This window comes from Emydura macquarii, unplaced genomic scaffold (genome assembly GCF_026122565.2).
Source record: "Emydura macquarii macquarii isolate MOO-44397 ecotype Brisbane River unplaced genomic scaffold, CSIRO-AGI_Emac_v2 contig_2503, whole genome shotgun sequence".
NCBI lineage: Eukaryota > Metazoa > Chordata > Testudines > Chelidae > Emydura > Emydura macquarii.
Window position 1 is genome coordinate 183,401 of NW_027132640.1, and position 21,170 is coordinate 204,570.

At 56.7% G+C, this 21,170-nt stretch overlaps 1 protein-coding gene across 6 annotated transcripts in view; it reads right to left on the reverse strand.

Annotated features, from left to right (window-relative positions):
* Positions 1-300: 300 nt before the first annotated feature.
* Positions 301-21,170, reverse strand: part of MTSS2 (MTSS I-BAR domain containing 2) — an 80,828-nt gene continuing 59,958 nt past the window's right edge. Inside the window, exons 7-15 of one of the 6 annotated variants that reach the window (XM_067563480.1) lie at positions 19,717-19,874; positions 18,243-18,350; positions 17,715-17,812; positions 15,335-15,461; positions 11,719-11,838; positions 11,208-11,273; positions 8,795-8,971; positions 8,245-8,410; positions 301-6,341 (exon numbers count right to left, since the gene is read on the reverse strand). In XM_067563480.1, coding sequence (XP_067419581.1) covers positions 5,569-6,341; positions 8,245-8,410; positions 8,795-8,971; positions 11,208-11,273; positions 11,719-11,838; positions 15,335-15,461; positions 17,715-17,812; positions 18,243-18,350; positions 19,717-19,874 — 1,793 coding nt within the window. In that variant the 3' untranslated portion in view covers positions 301-5,568. Of the gene's footprint in view, positions 6,342-8,244; positions 8,411-8,794; positions 8,972-11,207; positions 11,274-11,718; positions 11,839-15,334; positions 15,546-17,714; positions 17,813-18,242; positions 18,351-19,716; positions 19,875-21,170 lie in introns of all 6 variants that reach the window. The other 5 variants (XM_067563478.1, XM_067563477.1, XM_067563476.1 and 2 more) reach the window with 5 other exon arrangements.

Here is a 21,170-nt window from a genome sequence, read left to right on the forward strand (position 1 = left end):
CGGCAACTCTTGCATGAATAGACCATAATTTAGAATTTCTTAACACCTGAGTTCACATCACTTAACCACTCAGCACTAGCAAAATGAGAGATTTGTTTGATAATAACATCCCAACTAACCTTCATGCATCACCACAGGTTAAAAACAGTTTGTGGGCAAGCCTTCTAAAAGAACAGTCATCCCAGTGAAGCATGGCCAGGTCAAGTGACACATAGTCCCCTTTTAGCTAAAGAGAATCAGCCATATTATCTTGGAGCAAGGAAGCCGGGCAGGTGAAAGAATAGGTGAGCACACGGTTGAGTCATTATTAATTACAGTACAACTTTTATTAATACTGGAATCTTCACAGTGCATTCGTTACTTGTAGCAGTGACTATTTAAATCAAGGGATGGGTGGGGAACAGATTAATTGAAAAAAAAAGAAAAAGAAAATCAGAGGGCGAGGAAAGGGTAGCGGAGGGAGAGAGACAGGAGCATGGGAGGGGGGGGGAATAAATTAAAAAAAGGAACCAGTTAACAACAGCACCAGAAAAGTTACTTCAGTCGAAAGACATTTTTTTTTTTAAAGGAAATTTTTTTTCTCTGTACAAAATGAAAAATAAAACCGAAAAACGAACATTTGTCACGCGTCATCATCATCTCTGGTCACAATAAAAAGGGCGGGAGACACGGGACGGAGCGAGGTTATAACTAAATCTTTATTACTAAGACAGTATAAGAGTAACAGGGTTGCGATGCGACACACAGACACACACACACATCTGGGCGGGAGGGGTGGGCAGGGGGGTCTCCCATTTGGCGCTATGTACATTGTCGTGATCTGCTGTGCTTTGCAAATGCATGAGGAGTGGGACAGAGAAGGAGAAAGAAAAAGCAAAGAAAGGAGGAAGAAAAGGTTGTGCTTTCTTAAAAGCCTTTTACAGATCCATAAAAAATCAACATTTTCAAAGACCGATTGAGGCCTTTGGAGCCCAGGAAAGCTTCAGAGACCTTTGATTTTCATATCAGAGCTGTATTGAACCATGCTCTTAACTTGGCCTTTATTCTTAATGCAATCCCCCTTCTCCAGCCCCACCCATCACTCATCTCCTGCTTCAGAGTGGCAGAGGGCTGCTCTGCTTGGCTGCAGTGTCTCTCAAAGAACGCAAGGGCCGGCAGGTGGCATCCAGCCCCCAGCGTGCTATTGACAGTCTGACAGCCATGGGAGAGGTGAACAGCAAGATGACAATCATGGGAGTCATCGCCAGTGCAACGCCACTGAAACCGCTGGAGTTCCCCCAAGAATCATTTGCCCCTACAAGGGCAGTCTGTGTATCCAGAGTCTTGCACAGCCCCTGTCACTCCAGTATCCCCTCTGCCCAACTATTGTTCGGTGCAAAACACCAAGCCCTCGAGTGGCTCCCTTCCGCTATAGCCAGATGGCGATTCTCTCTGTGCCTGCTGCAGGCCAACTGGTGATGATGCCTCCCCGGGAGATCAGTCCTCTACAGGGGTCCTGGGATACGGCCAGGCTTCTCATAGCACAACCCGGTGCATTTGCCTTCCCAAGGGGTGAGGAAGGGAGAGGGTGGATTAGACCAGCTCTCAACCAATCAGAACTCCGGCAAACTGGTTAAGTGCTATTCATTCCTAGCCAATCAGATGCAGGGAGAGGCCAGCTCTCCCCTGTCCAAACTCAAACCCTACAGACCACATGGGCACTGCCCGTCAGCCAGACAGCCCTGCCCCTAGCTCCCTCTTATCCCCGATCCCTCCTTCTTCCCAATGGCACCTTCTGTTAGCCAGCCCAGATGCTGTAGGTTGGGGGGTTGGGGGAGAGGGGACTGGGATGGGCAAGACAGGAGCTTGAGCCCCCTTACACTCTACATGCATGGCAGGGGTCTTGGGAGGAGGGCAGGCAGATTGTAAGGCCAGAAGGGCCTGCTGGGATCATCTCATCTGACCCCCAGCCAGAGTCCTGCCCCACAATAATCCCTAGAGCAGTTTTTTCAGAATGCAGCCAACCCTGATTTTAAAATAGCCAGTGACGGAGAATCCACCATGACCCTTGGCAAGTTAATCCAATCAATGGCTAACGACTCTCACCATCACAAATTTCCGCCTTGTTTCCCATCTGAATTTGTCTAGCTTCAACTTCCAGCCACTGGTTCGCGTGATACCTTTCTCTGCTAGATCGAAGTGCCCGTTATTCAATGTTTGTTTCCCACGTAGGTACCTAGTGTGATATATCAAGAGCAGAGGGCGGCAGGAGTCTTTGAAGGGAGGTATATCAGCCCCAGGATGATCAAGGCTTTATTCCCTGCAGCCTAATTGGAGTCATGAGGGGGCAATTAGGAGCCAGCTGAGGCCAATTAGGGATCAGTCAGGTGCTCCATAAAAGGGCTCCGCGCCAAACACACAGTGCACAAGTTGGAGGGAGCAGAGGTGTTGTGCGGGGCGGGGCGGGGCGGGGCGGGGGGGGGCGACGCGACGCGACGCGACGCGACGCGACGCAGCAGACTGAAGTAGCGGAGTGTGGGAGAGTGGAGGAACCCCGAAAGGAGGTACTGAGCCCAGCAAGGGCCAGCAAGAACATAGAGCCTGAGAGGCCAGAAGGACTGAGGGGGGAAAGTAGCCCAGGGGAAGAGGCTGCAGCTCAAACAATACAGAGCCAGCAGAATACCGCTGTGGTTCACAGGGCCCCTGGGCTGGGACCCGGAGGAGCGGGTGGGCCCAGGTCCCTCCCCTCCTCCCCCAGAGAAGACGGGGTGACGGGCACTTTCCTGGCCCCCAACAGGAGCAAAGGACGAGATCCACTAGAGGGAAGCCGGCCATCGGCCACACTAGAGACCGTGATCGAGTCACCCCTCCACCTTCTCTGCGTTAGGCTGCATAGACTGAGCTCCTTGAGTCTATCGCTACTGGAGATACGTTTTCTAACTCTTTAATCATTCTCATGGCTCTTCTCTGAACCTTCTCCAACTCTCCACCTCCTTCTTGAACGGCGGACACCAGAACTGGACACAGGTTTCCAGCAGCGGTCACACCAGCGCCAAACACAGAGAGAAAATAAACCTGGCTGTTCCTACTCAAAATTCTCCTGCTGGTGCATCCCAGGATCGTATTAGCCCTTTTGGCTCCAGCGTTGCACCAGGCGCTCATGTCCAGCTGATTATCCCCACCTCCCCCAAATCTTTTTCACGGTCCCTGATTCCTCCACCCTACAAGCCCGGCTGACATTCTTTGTAACCAGACATCTACATTTCCATTTAGCCTGATTCACATGCATGTCGTTTGTTGGCGCCCAGCATATGAAGCAATCCAGGCAGCTCTGAACCAGTGAGCATTTCCTTTGGCATGGCTGCCTCAAGGTCGTTAGGGGAGTGCAGTGCTCTGGAGAGGCCACGGGAGAGACTCCCCTGCTCTCTCCTGGTAGTTATCCAACCAACATGTCAAAGCCTCACCTAGAAGCAATGACGGAGGGGAGTTTCTCAGGGAAGGTTGTGAACTGAACACAGACAGTCACCCCTAAATCCGTCCCCATGCTCCCGCCCCCCACAACTAACCCTCCCGTGGCTTCAGCGCCTCTAATCAAAAGCCAGTTCTGGAGAGCAGCTTTAGCCAGGGCTTCTGGGGAATGGCCCCAGCACCCATCATCGGCAGGAGTGGGAAAGCAGGAGTCCAGAAACGTACTCCTGGACGATACCAGGATCGGCCAGGATTATTGGGCGGCTCGTGACCATTAGCCCCGGGTGAGCTTGGGCTAGCCAGGACTAAATTCATCACCGCTCAGTGACAAAGAGCTGTGAACTCAGGCACCACGTCCCGCAGTGAGAACTGCACAGCCTTTCCCAGAACAAACCTCCGCCGGGGTTCCTGGGCCCCGTCCCACCGTCTCCATTTGGTCCTTCCTGGGGCAGCTGCCACTGAGGTTAAAGGGCAGGTCTGGATCTGCTGCCTTTACTCCCACTGAGGAGCACCTTACTGGGCGGGTAGGCCCCCATCTGGGGAGTAGGGGCTACTGGCTGGAAGGCTGGTGGGGGAGGTGTGAGGAGGGGACCCTCGAGCAAGTCCTGAGTTTCCTATCAGATGACAGCACGTTCATGGGAAAAGAGGAGGGGCGGGGCACAGCCTTTGGTAGCCTGAAACGCCAGGGCCGGCCTGCACGCTCCAGGGCCCTCCGGCATGGCACACCCCCCGCTGTCCTATTGCAGCTGGGCCTCGGCACGCGAGGCTGTCACGGCGGCATGCGGCTGATGCACTGGCAGGTCAGCATTGCGCGCTTTTGCTGATCTAGCAGCTCCGATGGCCAGTGGAGAGCGGGAGAGAGCGTGGGCCGATGCACCCCCCCGTGCTGCAAGACCCTGCATACATCCACAGCCAGGCATACATACACGGCCCCCCCCCTGCTTGACACACACTCGTCCAGACAAATACCCAGCCTGGGGACCACGTAGCACAAACACACCCTGGTCCCCTTGGGCACACACCTGTCTACCTGGCAACCCCTTTACCCTGTAATTAGCTTACCAGTCCCAGGGCAAAGGCTGGATGCAGGGAAACAGTAACTCTTCAGCAGGGCAGTTCCTTTCAACCACCAGTGCTCTGTATCCCAACACCTGGTGCAGAGCTGGGGCTGGCTCCTGCCCGTGTCACTTTGCAGCTAGAGACCCCACACAAGCAGCCTGACCTCCTGAGAGAGACACGTACCCAATGGCCACTTGCCTGGAATAGGCCCGCACAGTATAGAAGCAGGGAGATCCTTCCACATCAGAGCTAAGCGGGAGGGGAAAAGAGCCTGGCTTTTGGAATGGAGCCAAGTTTTCAGCAGGAGCCCACGAAGCGCTAGGGGGCACACACAGGTGGGCAGCTGCTTCCACTAGCAAAGGCATGTTGAGGAGGCAATTAAAGAATCGCAGGGGTCCTCTAGGATCAAGTCGCAAACCTAGCCACTTCTCTGATGCTTTGGTGAACCTTTTCACTCCAGCTGATACAGCGAGGTGGCGGGGACAGGGAGGGAGAAAGAAAGAAAGAAAGAAAGAAAGTTCAGATGCTCAGCACAGGACAAAGAGTGCATCTTCCGTCCAAAGGAGGAGGAGGAGGAGGAGGACGGTGGCTTGTGGGCAAAGAGCAGCCAGTGTTCCTTGGCGTTGTGTGTGTGTCTATCTGGGTGTGTTCTTCATACTGATTATGGAGCTGCTTCTTCCAGTCCAGATTCATGTCTCGCCCCAGCAACCGGGGGGTGGCCCCCTCTTGCACCGGAGACAGTGAGGCGTCTCTAATGGCCAGGAGTAAGGTGTGGGTCGGGGCTGGGGAACTAGGAGGAGCCGGAGGGAGTGAGAAATGAAGTATAAAATAGGCTCCAAAACCAGTTCAGTGCCACCGAGGCAGCGCCTTGCAAGTTTGTTAGCGAAGACTTTTAGTTTCCATTTAAATCTAGACTCTGTCTCTATCTCCATAAAGTGGCTCTGTCTCTGCGATTCTTTACTGGGTTGATTTCTCTTCTATGCTCAATCCGGACCCTGTGTTCGATCGCTTGCCATGGGGTGTGGTGGGCTGGGAGGAGCGGCGGACGAGAGGGGAGTTTTATCACAATATCCGGGGGGCAGATCTGTCATTGGTGACGGTCCTGCGCAGGCGCACCCCACGCCGGATGGCTACCAGCATGTCTTCGGCAGGCGGCTCGCCGGAGGCGGCTGGGGGCGGAGTAGGCGTCTCCTCTCCAGGGCTGGGGACAGAGAGAGCAGTGGGGAAGGGGAATTGGCCTTCGCCCAGGGCGTGGGCGCTGGCAACTAGCTCGCCAATCTTCTCCACCAGGCTGTGCCGGTTGGCAGCCAGCTGCTGGTCCTCCTCTTCCTCGGCAGAGAGGTGCTGCCCTGCACCTGGGTACACAGAGATCTCCGTGGCGCTGCTGCCCCAGGCTGTGTTGGGGAGGCTGAGCCTCTTGGGCGAGGCTTTGGCGAAGTCCATGGTGCTTGGCGAGGCATCGTCGGCGTAGAACACACACTCTTCACTGCCCACCCGGGTGGGCCCGGCGTAGCCAGGGGAGTCGGGCACTGTGGGGGTCTTCACCGGGACAATGGGCGGCCGGATGGGGATGGGCCCCGCGTTGGAGAGGGTGCGGCGCACCGAGGGCTTGGTGGAGGGCGTACGGCGGATGGTGGCCACGCCGGGGGTGGTGCTGGCTGGCAGGGCGGGACCGGTGGGCAGGCCAGCGGTGGAAGCCGGGCGTTTGGTCTGGATCATGCGGCGGTAGTTCTGCGCAATGTTGCTGTTGCGCGGGATGGTGGAGGATTTGTCGAACTCGCTCTGGCTGTCACACTCCACGTCGCCATTCACCGAGTAGCAGTCGTAATCTGAGCCTGGGGGGCAATCCACAGAGTCAGCGGGACATGGGCACCGCAACCCCTAGCCACACCACCGGCAGCAACACAACCACAGCCACAACGCATGCACAGCCATCATCCACAACATGAAACACACTGCAATCACTGGTGACGGACCTACAGCCACAACCCAATCAACAAAACGCAGCATCAGCATGATGCATATACCACAACCGTAAGCAACACAACCACAGCCACAATACCTGCACACAATTACCAACATCATCAGCGTGGCACACAAACCACAATCTCCAGCTACACAACCACGAGCAACACAACCGCAGACACAGCATGCACAACACAACCACAAAACATGCCACACTGCCACCAGCATGGCAACCACAACCGCAGAACCACCAGCAATACAACCATTCCACACACAACGACCACCAGCAATACAACTACACCACAGAGCCACACACCAGCACCCACAATCAGCATGATCCACACCCAACACAACCACAATTACAGTACCTGCAACACAACCATACCAGAGCCAAAATGTCAGCACCTAGCACAACATACACAACACAAGCACAACCGCACCACATTCAGTACAACTACACCGCAAAGCCAAAGTAGCAGCACCTACAGTCAGCACAACATACACACGGCACAACCACAACAAATAGCCAACAATTCAGCACAATACACATATGCAGTCCAACCACAATAACCATACTACATACAGCAGAACCATACCATATAGAGAAAACATTAGCTGCTAAAATGACCATAACACCATGCACAGTGCAACCACAACAACCACGCTACATGCAACAAAACCAAACCACACACAATACACCACCACACACAACACAATCAATACAACACGGCCAAAACATCAGCACACATAACCATCGCAAACACACACCATGTGCAACACACCAAGCACACCACACAACATAAAACACAACATAATCATGTTACATTCAACCCAGTACAGGCATCACTCACAATACAGTCAAAACATTACAAGGAACAAAACACAACACACTCAGTGCACCACAGCACAAGCACACTACAGTAATACAACAACCCCCTCCCCCGCAACTATCACACCAGGTGCATTACAGAAACACAGCATTTCCATCACATATCCACTACAAAGAAAATACATGTATTGCCACACACAAGCAACCACAACAGCCTATTAAAAACCACATAATACAAACATAACAACCAGACTACGAGCAACACAATGAAAATATCACACTACGAAGTGGGTTGCAGCCCACGAAAGCTTATGCCTGCAGAAATTAAATTTGTTAGCCTTTAAAGTGCTACAGGACTCTTGTTGTTTTTACACTATACACAGTGCAGCCCAACAAGCACACCACACGCAAGACAAACACATCACAAGACAAAAAGAAGCATAACACAAAAATCATACAGAACACGCACACCCCTTACAACATCGCCACAACAGCCCACTGCACAGTCAGGCTGCAAGCATGGCCAAAGCCCCCAGCCACACAACAGCCACCGGGTGCAGGCAACAGCTGGTGGAGGAATGGAATAGCACATTTTGCAACAGGTGCTGAAAACACTGACGTGGTTTTCATTCGCCCGGCTGTGGCACGGAGCCGGTTTTCATTTCTTCAGTGCCGAGGTCACCGTGGGAGGGCGTGGGATCCCCACCACTGCGGGGGTTGGACAAACACCTGTCTGGGCTGGCCTAGCTGCACTGGCCCTGCTTCAGCGCAGGGGGGAACGCACTAGATGACCTCTCAGGGTCCCTTCCCACCCGCCTGTTCTAGGAGCCCATAAAACTCTGCAAAAATGGCTGCAGAAAATGCCCCCCAGCAGGATACAAGCTCCCTGCTCCCTCCCGGCCTCTGGCTCCCACCCCAGCCTCCTTGCCGGCGCAGCAGGCTACCTTGAGATGGGATGGTGTCTTCTGAGCAGGACGGAGTAGTCGTCTGGGTGCTGTAGCCGCTGGAGTACTGCAGGGAGTCCCGGCTGCTCTTCTGATGCTCAAGGCACAAGCCACGTGTGAGCACCATGGCCAGGTCGCTGGCAGCGGGGGATACCTCCTCGCCATGCTGTTGGAGAACCAGCAGGACCCGTTACCATCCAGCTTCACTCTCAGGCAGAGGAATTTGCTCCTCTCCTCCTGATCTCTAGGCAGTACAAACCCCGCCGTGGTTTGGCACGAGTGGGAATAAGGGGCAGGAGGCTGGCGCTGGGGGAGCTGACTCCCAGCACAGGACCGGAGAGCATGCACTGCATCGCTCTGTGCCCGCGGGTTGGTTTGGAAGCACCTGGTGCGAGGGGCGCTGAGCAAAGCAGCAGGCAGGGCGGGGGGGCATGGCTCTGGACGGGCAGGGACCCTTCAACGAAAAGGCACAAATCAGAACCCGGCCTTCGGCACTGCAAGATGCCTCCATGGGCCCTGCTGCCCATTCCCTGCTCTGTAGCAGCTCTACCTTGGCAGCGATGGTAGCTGGGGACATCCTGGGCCTGGGCATGTCTTCCGTGCTAGTCCCCAGGTACGCCACACCCGCGGAGCCTGTCTCGGCCTCCCGCAAATGCTCCACGCGGTCCTTCCTCCGCTGCAGGGTGCTCAGCACCGGCTGGTCATAAGGACTGGCCTTGGCCCAATCCTGCAAAAGGCAAGGCAGGCCTGGTGAAGCAGGGGGGGACGTTGCCACGGGGGGTCGGGGGGGGGGGGGGGAGAACGTAGCAAAAGATTAGTGAGCATGGAAAGAAATAGAGGAGAGTGTGGGGGCGGTGAGGGGTTTGGGGGACGGAAATGACTGACTGGCTGCTTTGCAGTGACTCCACGACCACTGCAAAATCAGAAGGAAACCCAATGGCCAGAGGTGGCGGCTGTGTGAACCGGCTGCTATGCCAGGGTCTCGCTTCCCTGGGCCCCGAAGGCCTCTGTCTGTGGCCACATGTAGTATGTGTGTGTGTGTGTGTGTGTGAACGGTGGGTCCTGAGGGGGGATTTAGCCTGCACCACGCATCCCAGTGCTCAGTAATACCCTTCAACCACAATCACACTCCCACTAGACAAGCTACCAACCCCTCAGATTCTCCTCCCCCTGCAACCCCCTCATGCTTACCCATCTCCCCCCTGCCTCCCCCTCTAGCCCAGTGCTTCCCAGCCTTTCTGGCTCGAGGGCCACAAATATAATGTGTACAACCCTGAAAGGCGACTGGTCTACGTCAGCAGCTCCCTGCCCTCCCCATTGCAGCCAGCAGGAAGAAGTTCAGCACGGAGGATCTCCCTGGCTGCAGCCGGGAAAGTGTGCGCTCCACCTGCGTCCCTTTTGCAGCCAGCAGGGGGGGAGCCCGGGCCTCTCTGAAACACCCTGCGGGCCACTTTTGGCCCATGAGCCAGGGGCTGGGAACCACTGCTCTATCCCCATTCGCATGTCCCCACCCACCCTTCTAACTCCCTTGTGCTAGCCACCGCACCATGTGGCCCCTTCCGGCGCCGCGTTCCATTCTCTATTCCACCTGCCAAGCTGCCAGCGAAATCACTGGCTCACCACCGAGCCCATCATCCAGCCAGCCCGAATCCTCTGGGCTCAGCTTTCCAGCCGGGGCTGTGCCCATTGTGTGGCAGTCCTGGCGCCCCTCACATCTCTAGTTCCCTTCTGTGGTCGGCCGGAGGAATGGCCTGGGGCTTCTAGCCAAGGCCACGCTCAGTTAAGCCCACGGGCCTGGGACTGAGGTGGGAAGAAGAGGGCATGTGGGGAAAGGCAGGGCTGGAGAAATGGGGAAGGGTAGGTCCTGGCGGGCATGGGGGTGAGAAGGTGGCCGGCAGGAGGGGCTGTGACTGGGAGCGAGGGGCTGTGCTGGCAGGCAGCTGCAAAAGGCTGTTTCTGACAAAGCAACTGGCAAATGCTCTGCCCCCCATGGCCGCAAGCCTCAGAGCTGGGTCTGCAGACTCAGGGTCGCACCACAGCACTGCAACAAGCTGTGTCGCCGTTAGGTTGGGCTGGATCTGAGCGCCTTGGCTCCGGCCCCAATGTTCGTACAGCTTCCGCCAGCACCGCAGAGCGAGCCCATGTCTGCAGGCCCAGGCCCTGAGATTCCCTACCGGTGGGTTTGCTGTGTGGACGTACCCCAAGTGGCTCCTTTAAAGCCAGCCTGTGCCCTAGAGCACCAGGCGCAGCTGCACCCACAGCCCCAGCCAGGAGCTGCTTCGCCCCACGCGTCTGGAGACACCGGGCGGAGCGGATGGCCCGACTCCCGGGGGCTCTGGGTGCCCAGCAGCTGGATGATAGGACCTGAGCTGGGCGGCGCTGACCCTGCCACAGAGAAGCTGAAGCCAGGCTCAGGGCCAGGAGCACTGAGACAGGAAGGAAGCTGGTGAGCGGCCCCTGAAGGGCCGGAGGAGGCCATTTCAGATGTCTCAGCCGATAAGCAGGGAAGGTGAAGGCCCCGGACCAGGGGCCAAGCTGCGGGTCCCTCGGCCTGTAGCTCCCAGGCTGCTCGGCGAGCGCCGGGGCAGCTCAGGAAGCTACCGGTGTGGCTGTGCCCATCCATTGCTGCCCCCCAGTGGGGGGGGGGGGGCCGCCCAGCCCAGCCGTAGCACTGGAAATCCAGCTGCACACGGCCCTGCGTTGCTGTAAACCCGGCAGCTGGCTGCTAGGCTGCAGGCCACCCAGCGTGGGGCACCTCTTCTCCATCCCTAGTCTGCCAGCCTCGGCCCAGCTGGACTTGACGGGGCAGCATGGCCCAGCCCCTATGCCAGCCCATGGCCGCTGAGTGATTCTTCCCCATGGGGGAGCAGAACCCAGGAGAAGACTGATGTGACCCAAAATCTCCCCTTTCCCTGGCTGTGACACGGCCCTGCCGGGGGGACACGCTGCCGGGATATACACACCAGGCTCAGGCTTCTTCGGGAGCTTGCTTCAGTCCTGGCCCCATGAGCTATATTCATAGGTTTCAACTGTAACACAGCAAGAAACCGCGATGAAGAAACCTGGCGCCCACCTCTATGCTGAGCCAACCTGCACGGGTCCCCCAGGCACGTGTCCCCCAGGCACACACACAACACCCCGTTAGTCAGCGTGGGAGCTGAGCAGCCCAGCGGACGAGGGTGAGAGAAGACAGACAACCCCCCCCCCCCCCAGGCTCCAGAGCCAGTGACAAAGCAGGAAGCCAGCCAAGAGACAGGGCAGCCCGGGATGGAGATGGAGGCGGGGTGTTAATGGGATGTGAGGGGTGCGTCTCCCAAGAGGCCCACAGGCACTATGCAGCAGGCATCTCACTTGCAAGCCGCCAGCGGAGATCTGCATGGGAAACATAACCCCTGGCTGTGAGCGCGGGAGAGACAGACAGACAGACAGAGGCAGAGGGACAGAGAGAGGGAAGGTTGCTGATGAAGGCTTCACCTTTTCACCACCTGACCACGCCCCGGCGGTCGAGCTAGAACTAACCGAGGTGGGGGAACTGCATTCACTAACTGACTGGCAGGTTTCCGAGGCCTCGGAGGATGCCGAGCTGGAGGACTTCTGCCATGCCCGGTCCGGTCAGGAGCAAGGCAAACAAACACACACAGAGAAGGAAGACAAGAAACCTGGTTAAAAAGCCAAAGGCCATGCAGCAGGAGACAGAAACCGCAGCTCCAAGCATGGCAGCGAGCGCCCGGGGCCGGGGCCACGGCCGGCAGCTGAGACACAGCTAGAGTGCTGCGCGACAAGTGTTAGGGACAGACAGAGCGCGCACACACCTCACACTCCCTGCATACACACACACCCATAACCCAGGTATGTATACATACACCTCACACTCCCTCCCTGTATATACATACACACACAACCTGGGTATGTATACACATACACACACACCTCACACACCCTCCCTGTATACTCACACACCCACAACCTGGGTATATATACACACACCTCACACTCCCTCCTTGCAAACACACACACACACACACACACACACACTCCTTGTATATATACACACACCTCACACTCCCTGCATACACACACACACTCCCTGTATACAAACACACACATACACACACACCTCACACACCCTCCCTGTATATTCACACACCCACAACCTGGGTATATATACACACACCCCACACTCCCTCCTTGCAAACACACACACACACACACACACACACACACACACACACACACTCCTTGTATATATACACACACCTCACACTCCCTGCATACACACACACACTCCCTGTATACACACACATACACACACACACACACACACACACACCCCATGTACACACACCTGCTGTACCATCCATCCATCCCACACATTATCCACCCTGCCACACACTCCCTAGAGCCAGTCACGTGTGTGATACACACACCTACCAAACACACCCACCACCCACCCCATGCATGCGCCGCAAAGCTGGCTAGCACAGTGAGAGCTGCGTGGAGGGATGGGGGGCAGGTCTCCGGGTCCCACCCCAGGTGCACTCAGGCCCCGGCTCCCTCGGGCTGTAAGTTTGATCTCGGGCTGTTGTTCTGGTGCTCGGCCCGGCACTCTGCTTGCAGTGGTCCCCGGGCTGCTGTGAAGTCCCAGCTGGCCGCTGAGAGGGCCATCTCTCCCCTCCCCCATGTCTCAGCTGTTTGAAGCATACACACAATCAGAATCGTGCACACACACACACTGCAGTGCACTCTCCTTATGCACCCCACCCACCACACGCCAGACACACACACCACAAACGCATCCCTGCACACGTACCCACCTGTGCTCCACACACGTTGCTGACATGCACACCCTCCACCTCCATGCCAGCCCCACACAATCACACAGTACAACCCCTGCCCCCCACGCACTCATCAAAGACCACACCTCATACACACGTGCCAGGCACATGCTTGCACCCTACCCCAGCACACATTGTACTCACCCGTGCTCCCCATACACAACCATGCTCTCACCTCCCCAACACACCAGACACACTGCCCCGTCCCCTGTTGCTGCATCAGACCCACACCTAGGAACAATGGCACAGTCCCAGCACTGGATGAGGGCTTTGTCCTGGTGCAAGGTCACTTCCCTGGGAGCCCCTCCCACAACCCTCGCATGGAACGGAGGGACAGAGCAGCCAGGCTGCCTCTCCAGATTCCCCTCCCAGCAAACACTGGCCATTTCACCCCGCTTTGCGGGAGCCCAGCCCCTTCTCCCAGTGGATGGAAATGGAGCGTCTGGGCCCCACCCATCTCGGCCCTTCTCCTGTCTCACTGGCATCCCAGCTGCCATCCCTGGGCTTCCTCGGGTTCCTGAGGGACCGGTTAGTATGCCACATTTGCCATCAGCGCCGAGTATCTCCTTAGACCTGCTGCCCATCACAATGGCTGGGCCCTAGTGGAGAGAGGCAGGAAGGCCATGCCCCTCTACCCCCGCCGGGAACTTGTGGCCAGACATTACCCCGTCTTGTTCACTCAGCCAGTGCCCACGCCCCCAGCCAGACCAGCAGCAAAGCGGCCCAGTGTTTGCGAGACTGGCGTGGTGCATCCACATCGCAAGTTACCAGGATGAGCTCAGCCACTGGGGCAGAGCCAGAACGAAGGGCGTGAGCAGCCACTAAGCGGACATGCAGAGAGGCTGGCACCTTGCCCTTTGCCCAGTGTTCCTCTATCATCCTGGGGTATCCATGCCGCAGCACAGACCATGGGAGCTCAGCCGGAGCCAGAGCAGCTAGAGAGAGCCAAGAGTGGAACAAACAATGGGCCATATGGAAATTAATCCTGGTGTGGCATGGTGGGCACAGCACAGATCCTAGCTGCACTCCATGGCCAAAACCGCCCCCTCACTGGGACGCAGGCACAGCTCAGCAAGGCAGTCTGTGCCACTCCATGTGCACTGCACAGGTGGCGAGAGCCACCCGTCACACGCTGGCGTGGATGGGGCTTTAGTCCCACACTGCCAGAGCAAGCCCCGAGCCAGGACAGGCTGCTTGGTGCTGCAGATCCAGGGCTTCCGGCTTTCAGGCTTGCAAAGCAACAGGGAGTGTAATGACTGACAAATACACTTAGTGGAGGACAAGCCCCGCTTGCCAGGGGCTGCTCCTGTGGTCAGCAGCCACCCTGTAAAACCGATGACTAGTGGAGATGAGATCAGGAGGTACGCTGCACCTCAGTGCCCTACGTCGCCTGATTTCCATGTTGGTGAAAGGTGCCAGGCGGAGAGCCCAGAGCCAGAGCATGGGCAGATGCTTGGCCATCCCATCCCTCCCTGCTGCAGGCTTTTCTGAGTCCCTTGCAGTTCTGCTCTAAAAGCAGGAAGCCATGGCACATGTCACTGAGTATTTCACTGCATGTCATTGTGACGTGCGGATACCTCTCGGGAAAATGTCATTACAGGGGCTCCAGGCTTCCGGTCTCTCCCTGATGCAAATAACCGTAAAAAGATGTTTCTCGTCTATCCCCAAATTTGCACTGGTTCAGTTAAATTAGCAGGGGCCTCATGCCTGCTCGACGACATTCCCAGCAAGGCAGTTGTGCCTGCAGTGGGGTGGGCCATCTGGGGACAGTGCAGAAGGCCAGAGCTGTGCAGGCTCTGCAGGACGAGCCGGAGTGTGGCACCAGAGGTCCGTGTCTCTCGCTAAGTGGAGCAGGTTGGCCTAGGACAGACAGGGGCAGATCTAGGGAATAAGGGGCCATTTTTTCTGACCATAATGCAAGTGTGAGTCTATTTCCCGCCTGGCACCCACACGGCAGGTGGCCTAATGTCGCCTCTCTCTGGCAGATGGGGAAAGCTGAGGTACAGACCAGGGGACATGGCAAATTGGTGGCAAAGTGGGATTAGAAGCCAGGAGTCTCTCGGTCCCTGTTCTCTAACCACTACACCCCGCTGCCTCTCTCATGAGGCATGACCACATGTGATCTGCCATGGGTCACCGATGTGGCGGCTTTCCCCTTTCTTTTTAAAGGGGGTTGCGTAGAATCCAGAGGACATTCGCCTGTACCAGCTCAGTGATAATATCTCAGCCTTTCAGGCCAGCCACTGCCCCCTTACCTGACTGGTGATGTCAGATGGCATCGGAGAAGGCGGCTTGGAGTACATGGCATCCTGGGAGATGAAGCCAGAGTCGTGGGAGGAGACGCTGGACAGGCGGGTGTTGGCATTAACCGGCTGCGCCAGGCTGCGGTAGCGATAGGTGGAACCAGGTGAGTATGTTTGAGACCCGCCGGGCCAAGCGGTACCACCCTTTGTACTGTTAACACTGCTGAGGGAGTGGCAGGGGAGGGGCAGAGTGGGGGGGGGGAGGGATGACAGGGGAGGAGGACGGAGGGTCGGCAGTCAGGAGAGGCGGATGCATGTTATCGGGATGAGAGGGGTTACGAGGAGGGCAAAGGAAGGAAAAGACAGTTTCAGACAAAGGTCGCCACACAGATTTATACACACGGGGACTCGAGTTACAGACCAGAGTGTTGGGAGGGGTGGGGAGAAGGAGGAGGGACGGGGAGGGGGTCACGCTCCTGCATGTCCATCTCTTGGGCAGGCCCAGTTTCTGCCCCCATGCCGCACGCACACCCCCCAGCACACGCCGCCCCGCTGGCTGGGGCAGAGCCGGGGTCGGCACTAGAGCACATCCTGGGGGTGAGGGAAAGAGCCGGCAATGGATGGGCTACGGAAGGCCCAGAGGCTCAGGTCAGACATGCACCCCTAGATCGCACAGAACCTTCCTGGGGTGTCCTAGATCTGCTCTAGGAACTGTTGCGGGGGAGGTCTGTGACCTGTGCTATAAAGGAGGCCAGACTAAATGATCCCAATGGTCACTTCTGGCCTTTGAATCCATGAATGAGAAGGGGGGGTCGGTAGCATTATCCCCATAGTTACAGATGGGGAAACTGAGGCACGGGGAAGCACCCACATGCAGAGTATCTGTGCAGACTGGCTGGGGTGCTATAGGCCCGGCATCCCCTGAGCACTTCCTTAGCCTGTGCTGGGGCCTGTGAAAGCTGCTGATTCAATGATGTCTTCATTCCAAGGCAGCTCATGGCTCCAGTCCATGATCATGAAGACTTGAGCACTGACCCGCCCCGGCACCCAAAGCTGCAGTACCTGGACTCATCCCCGTGCAAAACTCTAGCAAAGGGCCCACACAATCTCGCCTATTTGCCACTCTAAATTCAACAGCGCAGCGGGGGGAATCCTGCAGCTGATTCAGATACTTTCTTGAAATGCAAGTTTTCATTGCATGATGGATTAAGATGGAGTAAGATATTTGGTTTCCAGGAGACTTAGGGTTACTGACAGGGAGAGTCAATTCCGTTTATCATCGGCTGCCCCCACATTTTCTGTTTTCCCTGTGGCACAAATGTCCATCCTTAGGTTTCAGGGATAACACCCTGGCAAGATGACTGGGGTCGGGTCACGCCTGTCAGTGCGATTGTTTCAGGCTGTCTGCAAACATCTCTGCATGGGTGACACCCAGGTTACCTTTTCAAGCTTTTCTGTGCAACCACCAGGGTTAGAAGCATATAAATTTTTAACAACGCTGAGTTTCTGTAGCCCAATTTGGTAGCAAAGGGTGAACTCCGGGGAAATTCCTCTGCCTCCAAATTGCGGAATATATGGGCCTGACCCTCGAACTTCTCCTAAGGGCACTCAACCTAGTCTCCACATGTAGGAACTTTTCAGGTATATACGTGAGTCTGGTGCAGTCTCACACTCCAGGAGAAAGAGAAAAGACGGGTACTTCAATTCATTTTTTAACCACATTCTTTGATCCCAATGTGTCCCCAAAATCCCCCGCTCCCCACCCAGGCCCGTCACATTACGAATTAATTGAGCATTAAGATTCTCACCTAAGCATCTCCTCTGGGGTTACACAAGAATGGCATGGGCATGAAAGGCTCTGATGGTCAAAGGCAGTTCACTGGATGGAGGATTAAGCTTCCCGCCATAGATACTGATCTATGATAATCCTCAGTGCAATGCTTTAACCATCAATTAGCATCTGATCCTCATACTTTCTTGGCTATACTACACCACGCATTCTTCTCCCTGTGCCTGAAGAGCTGAGTTCAGGCCAGTTATTCTGTTCCCAGCTGAATATTCAAGCACTTATATGTGGAGGTTGCAACTATCCAGCACTTGCTGTCTGTGTATCTCAACCATCATTATCCAAGGCACAGGGAAATTATGGGCTAGATTCTCTATGGTATTTAGGCGCCAAACTCCCATTGGAATCTGTGAGGATCCAGATTAAGTTACCCAGCGGGAGGGTCGGGACTAGGACCCAGCTCTGCACTCTGGACCCAGCTCATCAGAGCTAAATGTCTCATCAGATGCAACCTTGAGCACCTCAGTTTGGCGCAGAGCCGTCTTCGCCCTGGCGCATTTGCTCGGAATCGGACTGGTCACATCCCCGGTGACGGTCCGTATGTACCTGCACATGCTGGACTTGCGGGAGCCGGAGCTGCTGGGGGAGGACGGTGGCGTCTGGTAGGACCAGCTGTAGTCAGAGCCTTTCAAGTCTTTGATCACCTGGGGAAGGAAGGAGCCAGGACCACGTTAGCATTCTAGCTTACCAAAGAGAGGGCCCTGGGGTGTCATGGCAGCAACTTTCCAAGGGTTGGGCGGCTTCTCCATCCCCGTCAATTTTTCAGTTGAGACAGGGTTTTTTTTCTTACAGCTGGGGGGGGGAGCACTCTCTCGCTGTGCAGTGCAGAATGCAGGCTGCATGGTTGTAGTGGAGCTGGCCTCGGAGTCTATGAATCTAGGAAACCATTGATTTATAAATAAGTGCTTCTGTTCCCCTCCAGCCGGAGCCTCTGGGGATGTCAGGGTCAGCGCTCTCGGGGCCAGCTGGTCCGCTGCCAAGGGACACAAGCTGTTGTCACGCCCCCTGGAAATGTTCCTCTCCTCCCCGCTGCCCCCCATGCACGTCCTCCCCTCCCCCCGCACCCTCGCTCACCTGCTCGCTGGCTGGGGGCAGCTTGTGCGGCTCTGCGGTCAGCACCACCAGGTCCTCGATGATGCCCTGCAGGTGGGTGATCTCTCCCAGCATGGTGATCTCTCCGTTCTGAGCAGCAGGAGAAAGAGGAAGCATCAGCTCTGGGTGCCCAGGAAACCGGGGCTTTCCCCTGCCCTGCTCTGCTTCCTCCAAGCTGTGGGGAGACAGCCTGGCTCATCATCCCCTCCTGGGCAAAACCCCAGGGAGGCAGAGAGAATCTGGATCCCAGCTGGTGTAAATCAGCCCCTCTCCACTGAAACCAATGGAGGGAACTGACGTCAATGGAGACAGGCTGATTTACATCAGCGGAGGACCCTCGCCACTGCTACGTCCCCTGAGTAAAGTGGGACCTGATGGCCTCATGGGGAGAAGCAGGGACAATGAGAGCCATGCCCGGCAAATTTCCAGCCATGCCAAGGAGCAATTGTCCTTTCCCTTGTCACAAGAACCAGCCCCTGGCAGCACAGCTCCAGGAGATCTGCAACCTAGTTCCCTGCGACCTTCACCCCGGGGAGGGACTAACATCAATCCCGCCAGCATTTCACCTTGGAGCCCTGCAGCCTGTGGAAGGAGTTCTATCTATCAATCGATCGCTCAATCAATCACACACTGAACGCAGCAGTAGGTCAGCACAGGGGGAGAACGCATTCTATGTTCTAACTGATTACACGTTATCATCACATCGATCGCTATCCACCACAGCAATGCTGAGAAATGCCCAGCACCTTCGAAATACAGGCTGGATGGGCACATCAATCACCCGCCACTGGAGCGCAGCCAGCTCAGGGAAGAACAGAGACAGCGGCCAGTGTAATGACATGGAGGGAAAACGAAGAGCTTGACCAGTTCGCCCTAAAGCCCCTGGGGAATTCTGGATGGCAGGATGTAACCACCCCTGGAAAGGACCAGGAGACCGGGCTTAACTTCTGTCCTCTTGTGAAATGTGCCCTACCCACTTTAATGCCCCGTCCCGATTTGTTACATTTGCTGTCTGGTCACCCGAACTTTAGCTCATCCCTCCCAACAATCCCAGGTTTCACAGGACTGTCCTGCTTTGAGCCCCCCAAAGATCCCGGTCCTGGCTGAAGGGCAATTGGCCCTGGGACCCTGGTTTGAGAGGCCACGGAAAGATAGCAGCGTTGCAACCAGGCGCATAGGGTTGCGGGGCTGTCGTATCTGGTTTGCTGCCTCTCCGTCTAGAGGGGTGGGTGGGCCAAACCTGAGTGGCACCGTGTCCTGCTTTAGCCACTGGAAACATTGGGAGGTATGCCAAGACACCCCCTCTTCAGGGCTCCAGGAGGAGGTAGCTCTGCATTTGCTGGAGAGATGGTTCGGGGCAGTAGGAGATGGCTGCGGGGAGACTCCAGAGCAGGAGCCGCTTGGCTGGTTGATTTGCAAAGCGGCCCCTGCTGAGCTGGGGGCAGCGGGCACTTACCACCACTGGCTGGAGGAAAGTGATGAAGGTGCAGAAGCGGCCCCGCTCCTCGACCAGGGCCTTGCGGACAGCCTGCTTCTCAGTCTCTTCCAGAAGGAGGTACATGTCGTTGACGTCTTGGAGGGCATTGTCCAGCTGGGGCTGCAGGTCCCCCTTCCCTACAAGGCGAGAAGGACATGGAGACATCATCCCCTCCTCGCCCACTGGTCCCGAGCCTGCTGCCTTCAAGAGAGCTCCCCTCTGTGGGCTTGATTCCCACGCTCTGCTGCTGCGAATTTGCTCTCCGGTGAGAGGCCGGGGGGCGCCAGCCTTGGGCAAACCCTGGGGGATTTCACCCGAGCAGACCCAAGCATGGCATCTTGCTGGAGCACATTGCTTCAACGAAGGCATTGCTGGGCACAGCCTACAAACGCCAGGCTCAGCGCGTCCTGCTGCAGGCCCTGCCATGCAATCCCTGTTGGCTCCCGGGCTGCCGGTTCTGAACTGCTAAAAGACCCAACACCGGGTCATTGTGTGGGAAGGGACCTCAGAGAGCTGAGTGCAAAGTAACTCCCACAAGCCCCCGCCAGCATAGCCGGGGGCTCCCCTGGGACTGGGCCTACCACAAGAATCTCCTCCTGCCATCATGGTTTGACCTTGCCGAGGAAGGCCACGTCTGTCCACGCAACAGGGGAATTGGCCCAGAAAAAAACCAGTGGCTGGCCGGGCTCAGGATCCCCATAGGGCAACCCAGATCTGGTGTTCACCCCGAGGTAAGGCTGCTGGTTAGCTCCGGGGCTAATCGTCCACCACAACAGACCCACCTTGGTGGAGCTGCTCCAGGGGAGGGTGCGGCTCAGCTTGTTCCTAGCTATGGTGCTATAAAAGAGCTGCGGGAGGGGGGCGTGCGGGGCAAGGTGCCTCTCCTGTCTCCACGGGCTCCTCCCCTGGCCTCTTGCGGTTGTGGTTTCCTCAGCAGCAGTGGTGGCTGGCTAGCACCCCAGGGGCCACGTGACCACCCGCCTTGGCCTCACCGGCTCAGTGCTCTGATCTCTCCCCATGGGGGCCCCAGCTGCGGTCGGTAGAGCTGCCCTAGAGGGGGGCCCGCGGGAGAGCCCCGTCCTCGCCTGCCTGGTCTGAACACCACTTCTGGTTGAACGTCCGGACTCTTCCTGACCAACCAGCCACCCGAGGGCTTGCTTCAGGGCAGCAGAGGCAGAGCCTGGGTTCGCCCCGCAGGACACGGCACCAGAGCAGCATTATAGCCATTATAGGCGCACTGGCTCTGTTGACGAGGGCCCAAACAGCTCAGTGGCCCCCTCCTTCCCCGCCCCCATCCCAGCCCTCCCCAGGTCCTGTCAGCTTCACACTCACCTTGCAGGAGTTTCTCTTCTGGGATCGACCCCCCCGCCCGCTCCCCCATCACATTTATCAACCTGGGCCTAAATTCATCCCTGGGGCAGCTCCCCCGCAAA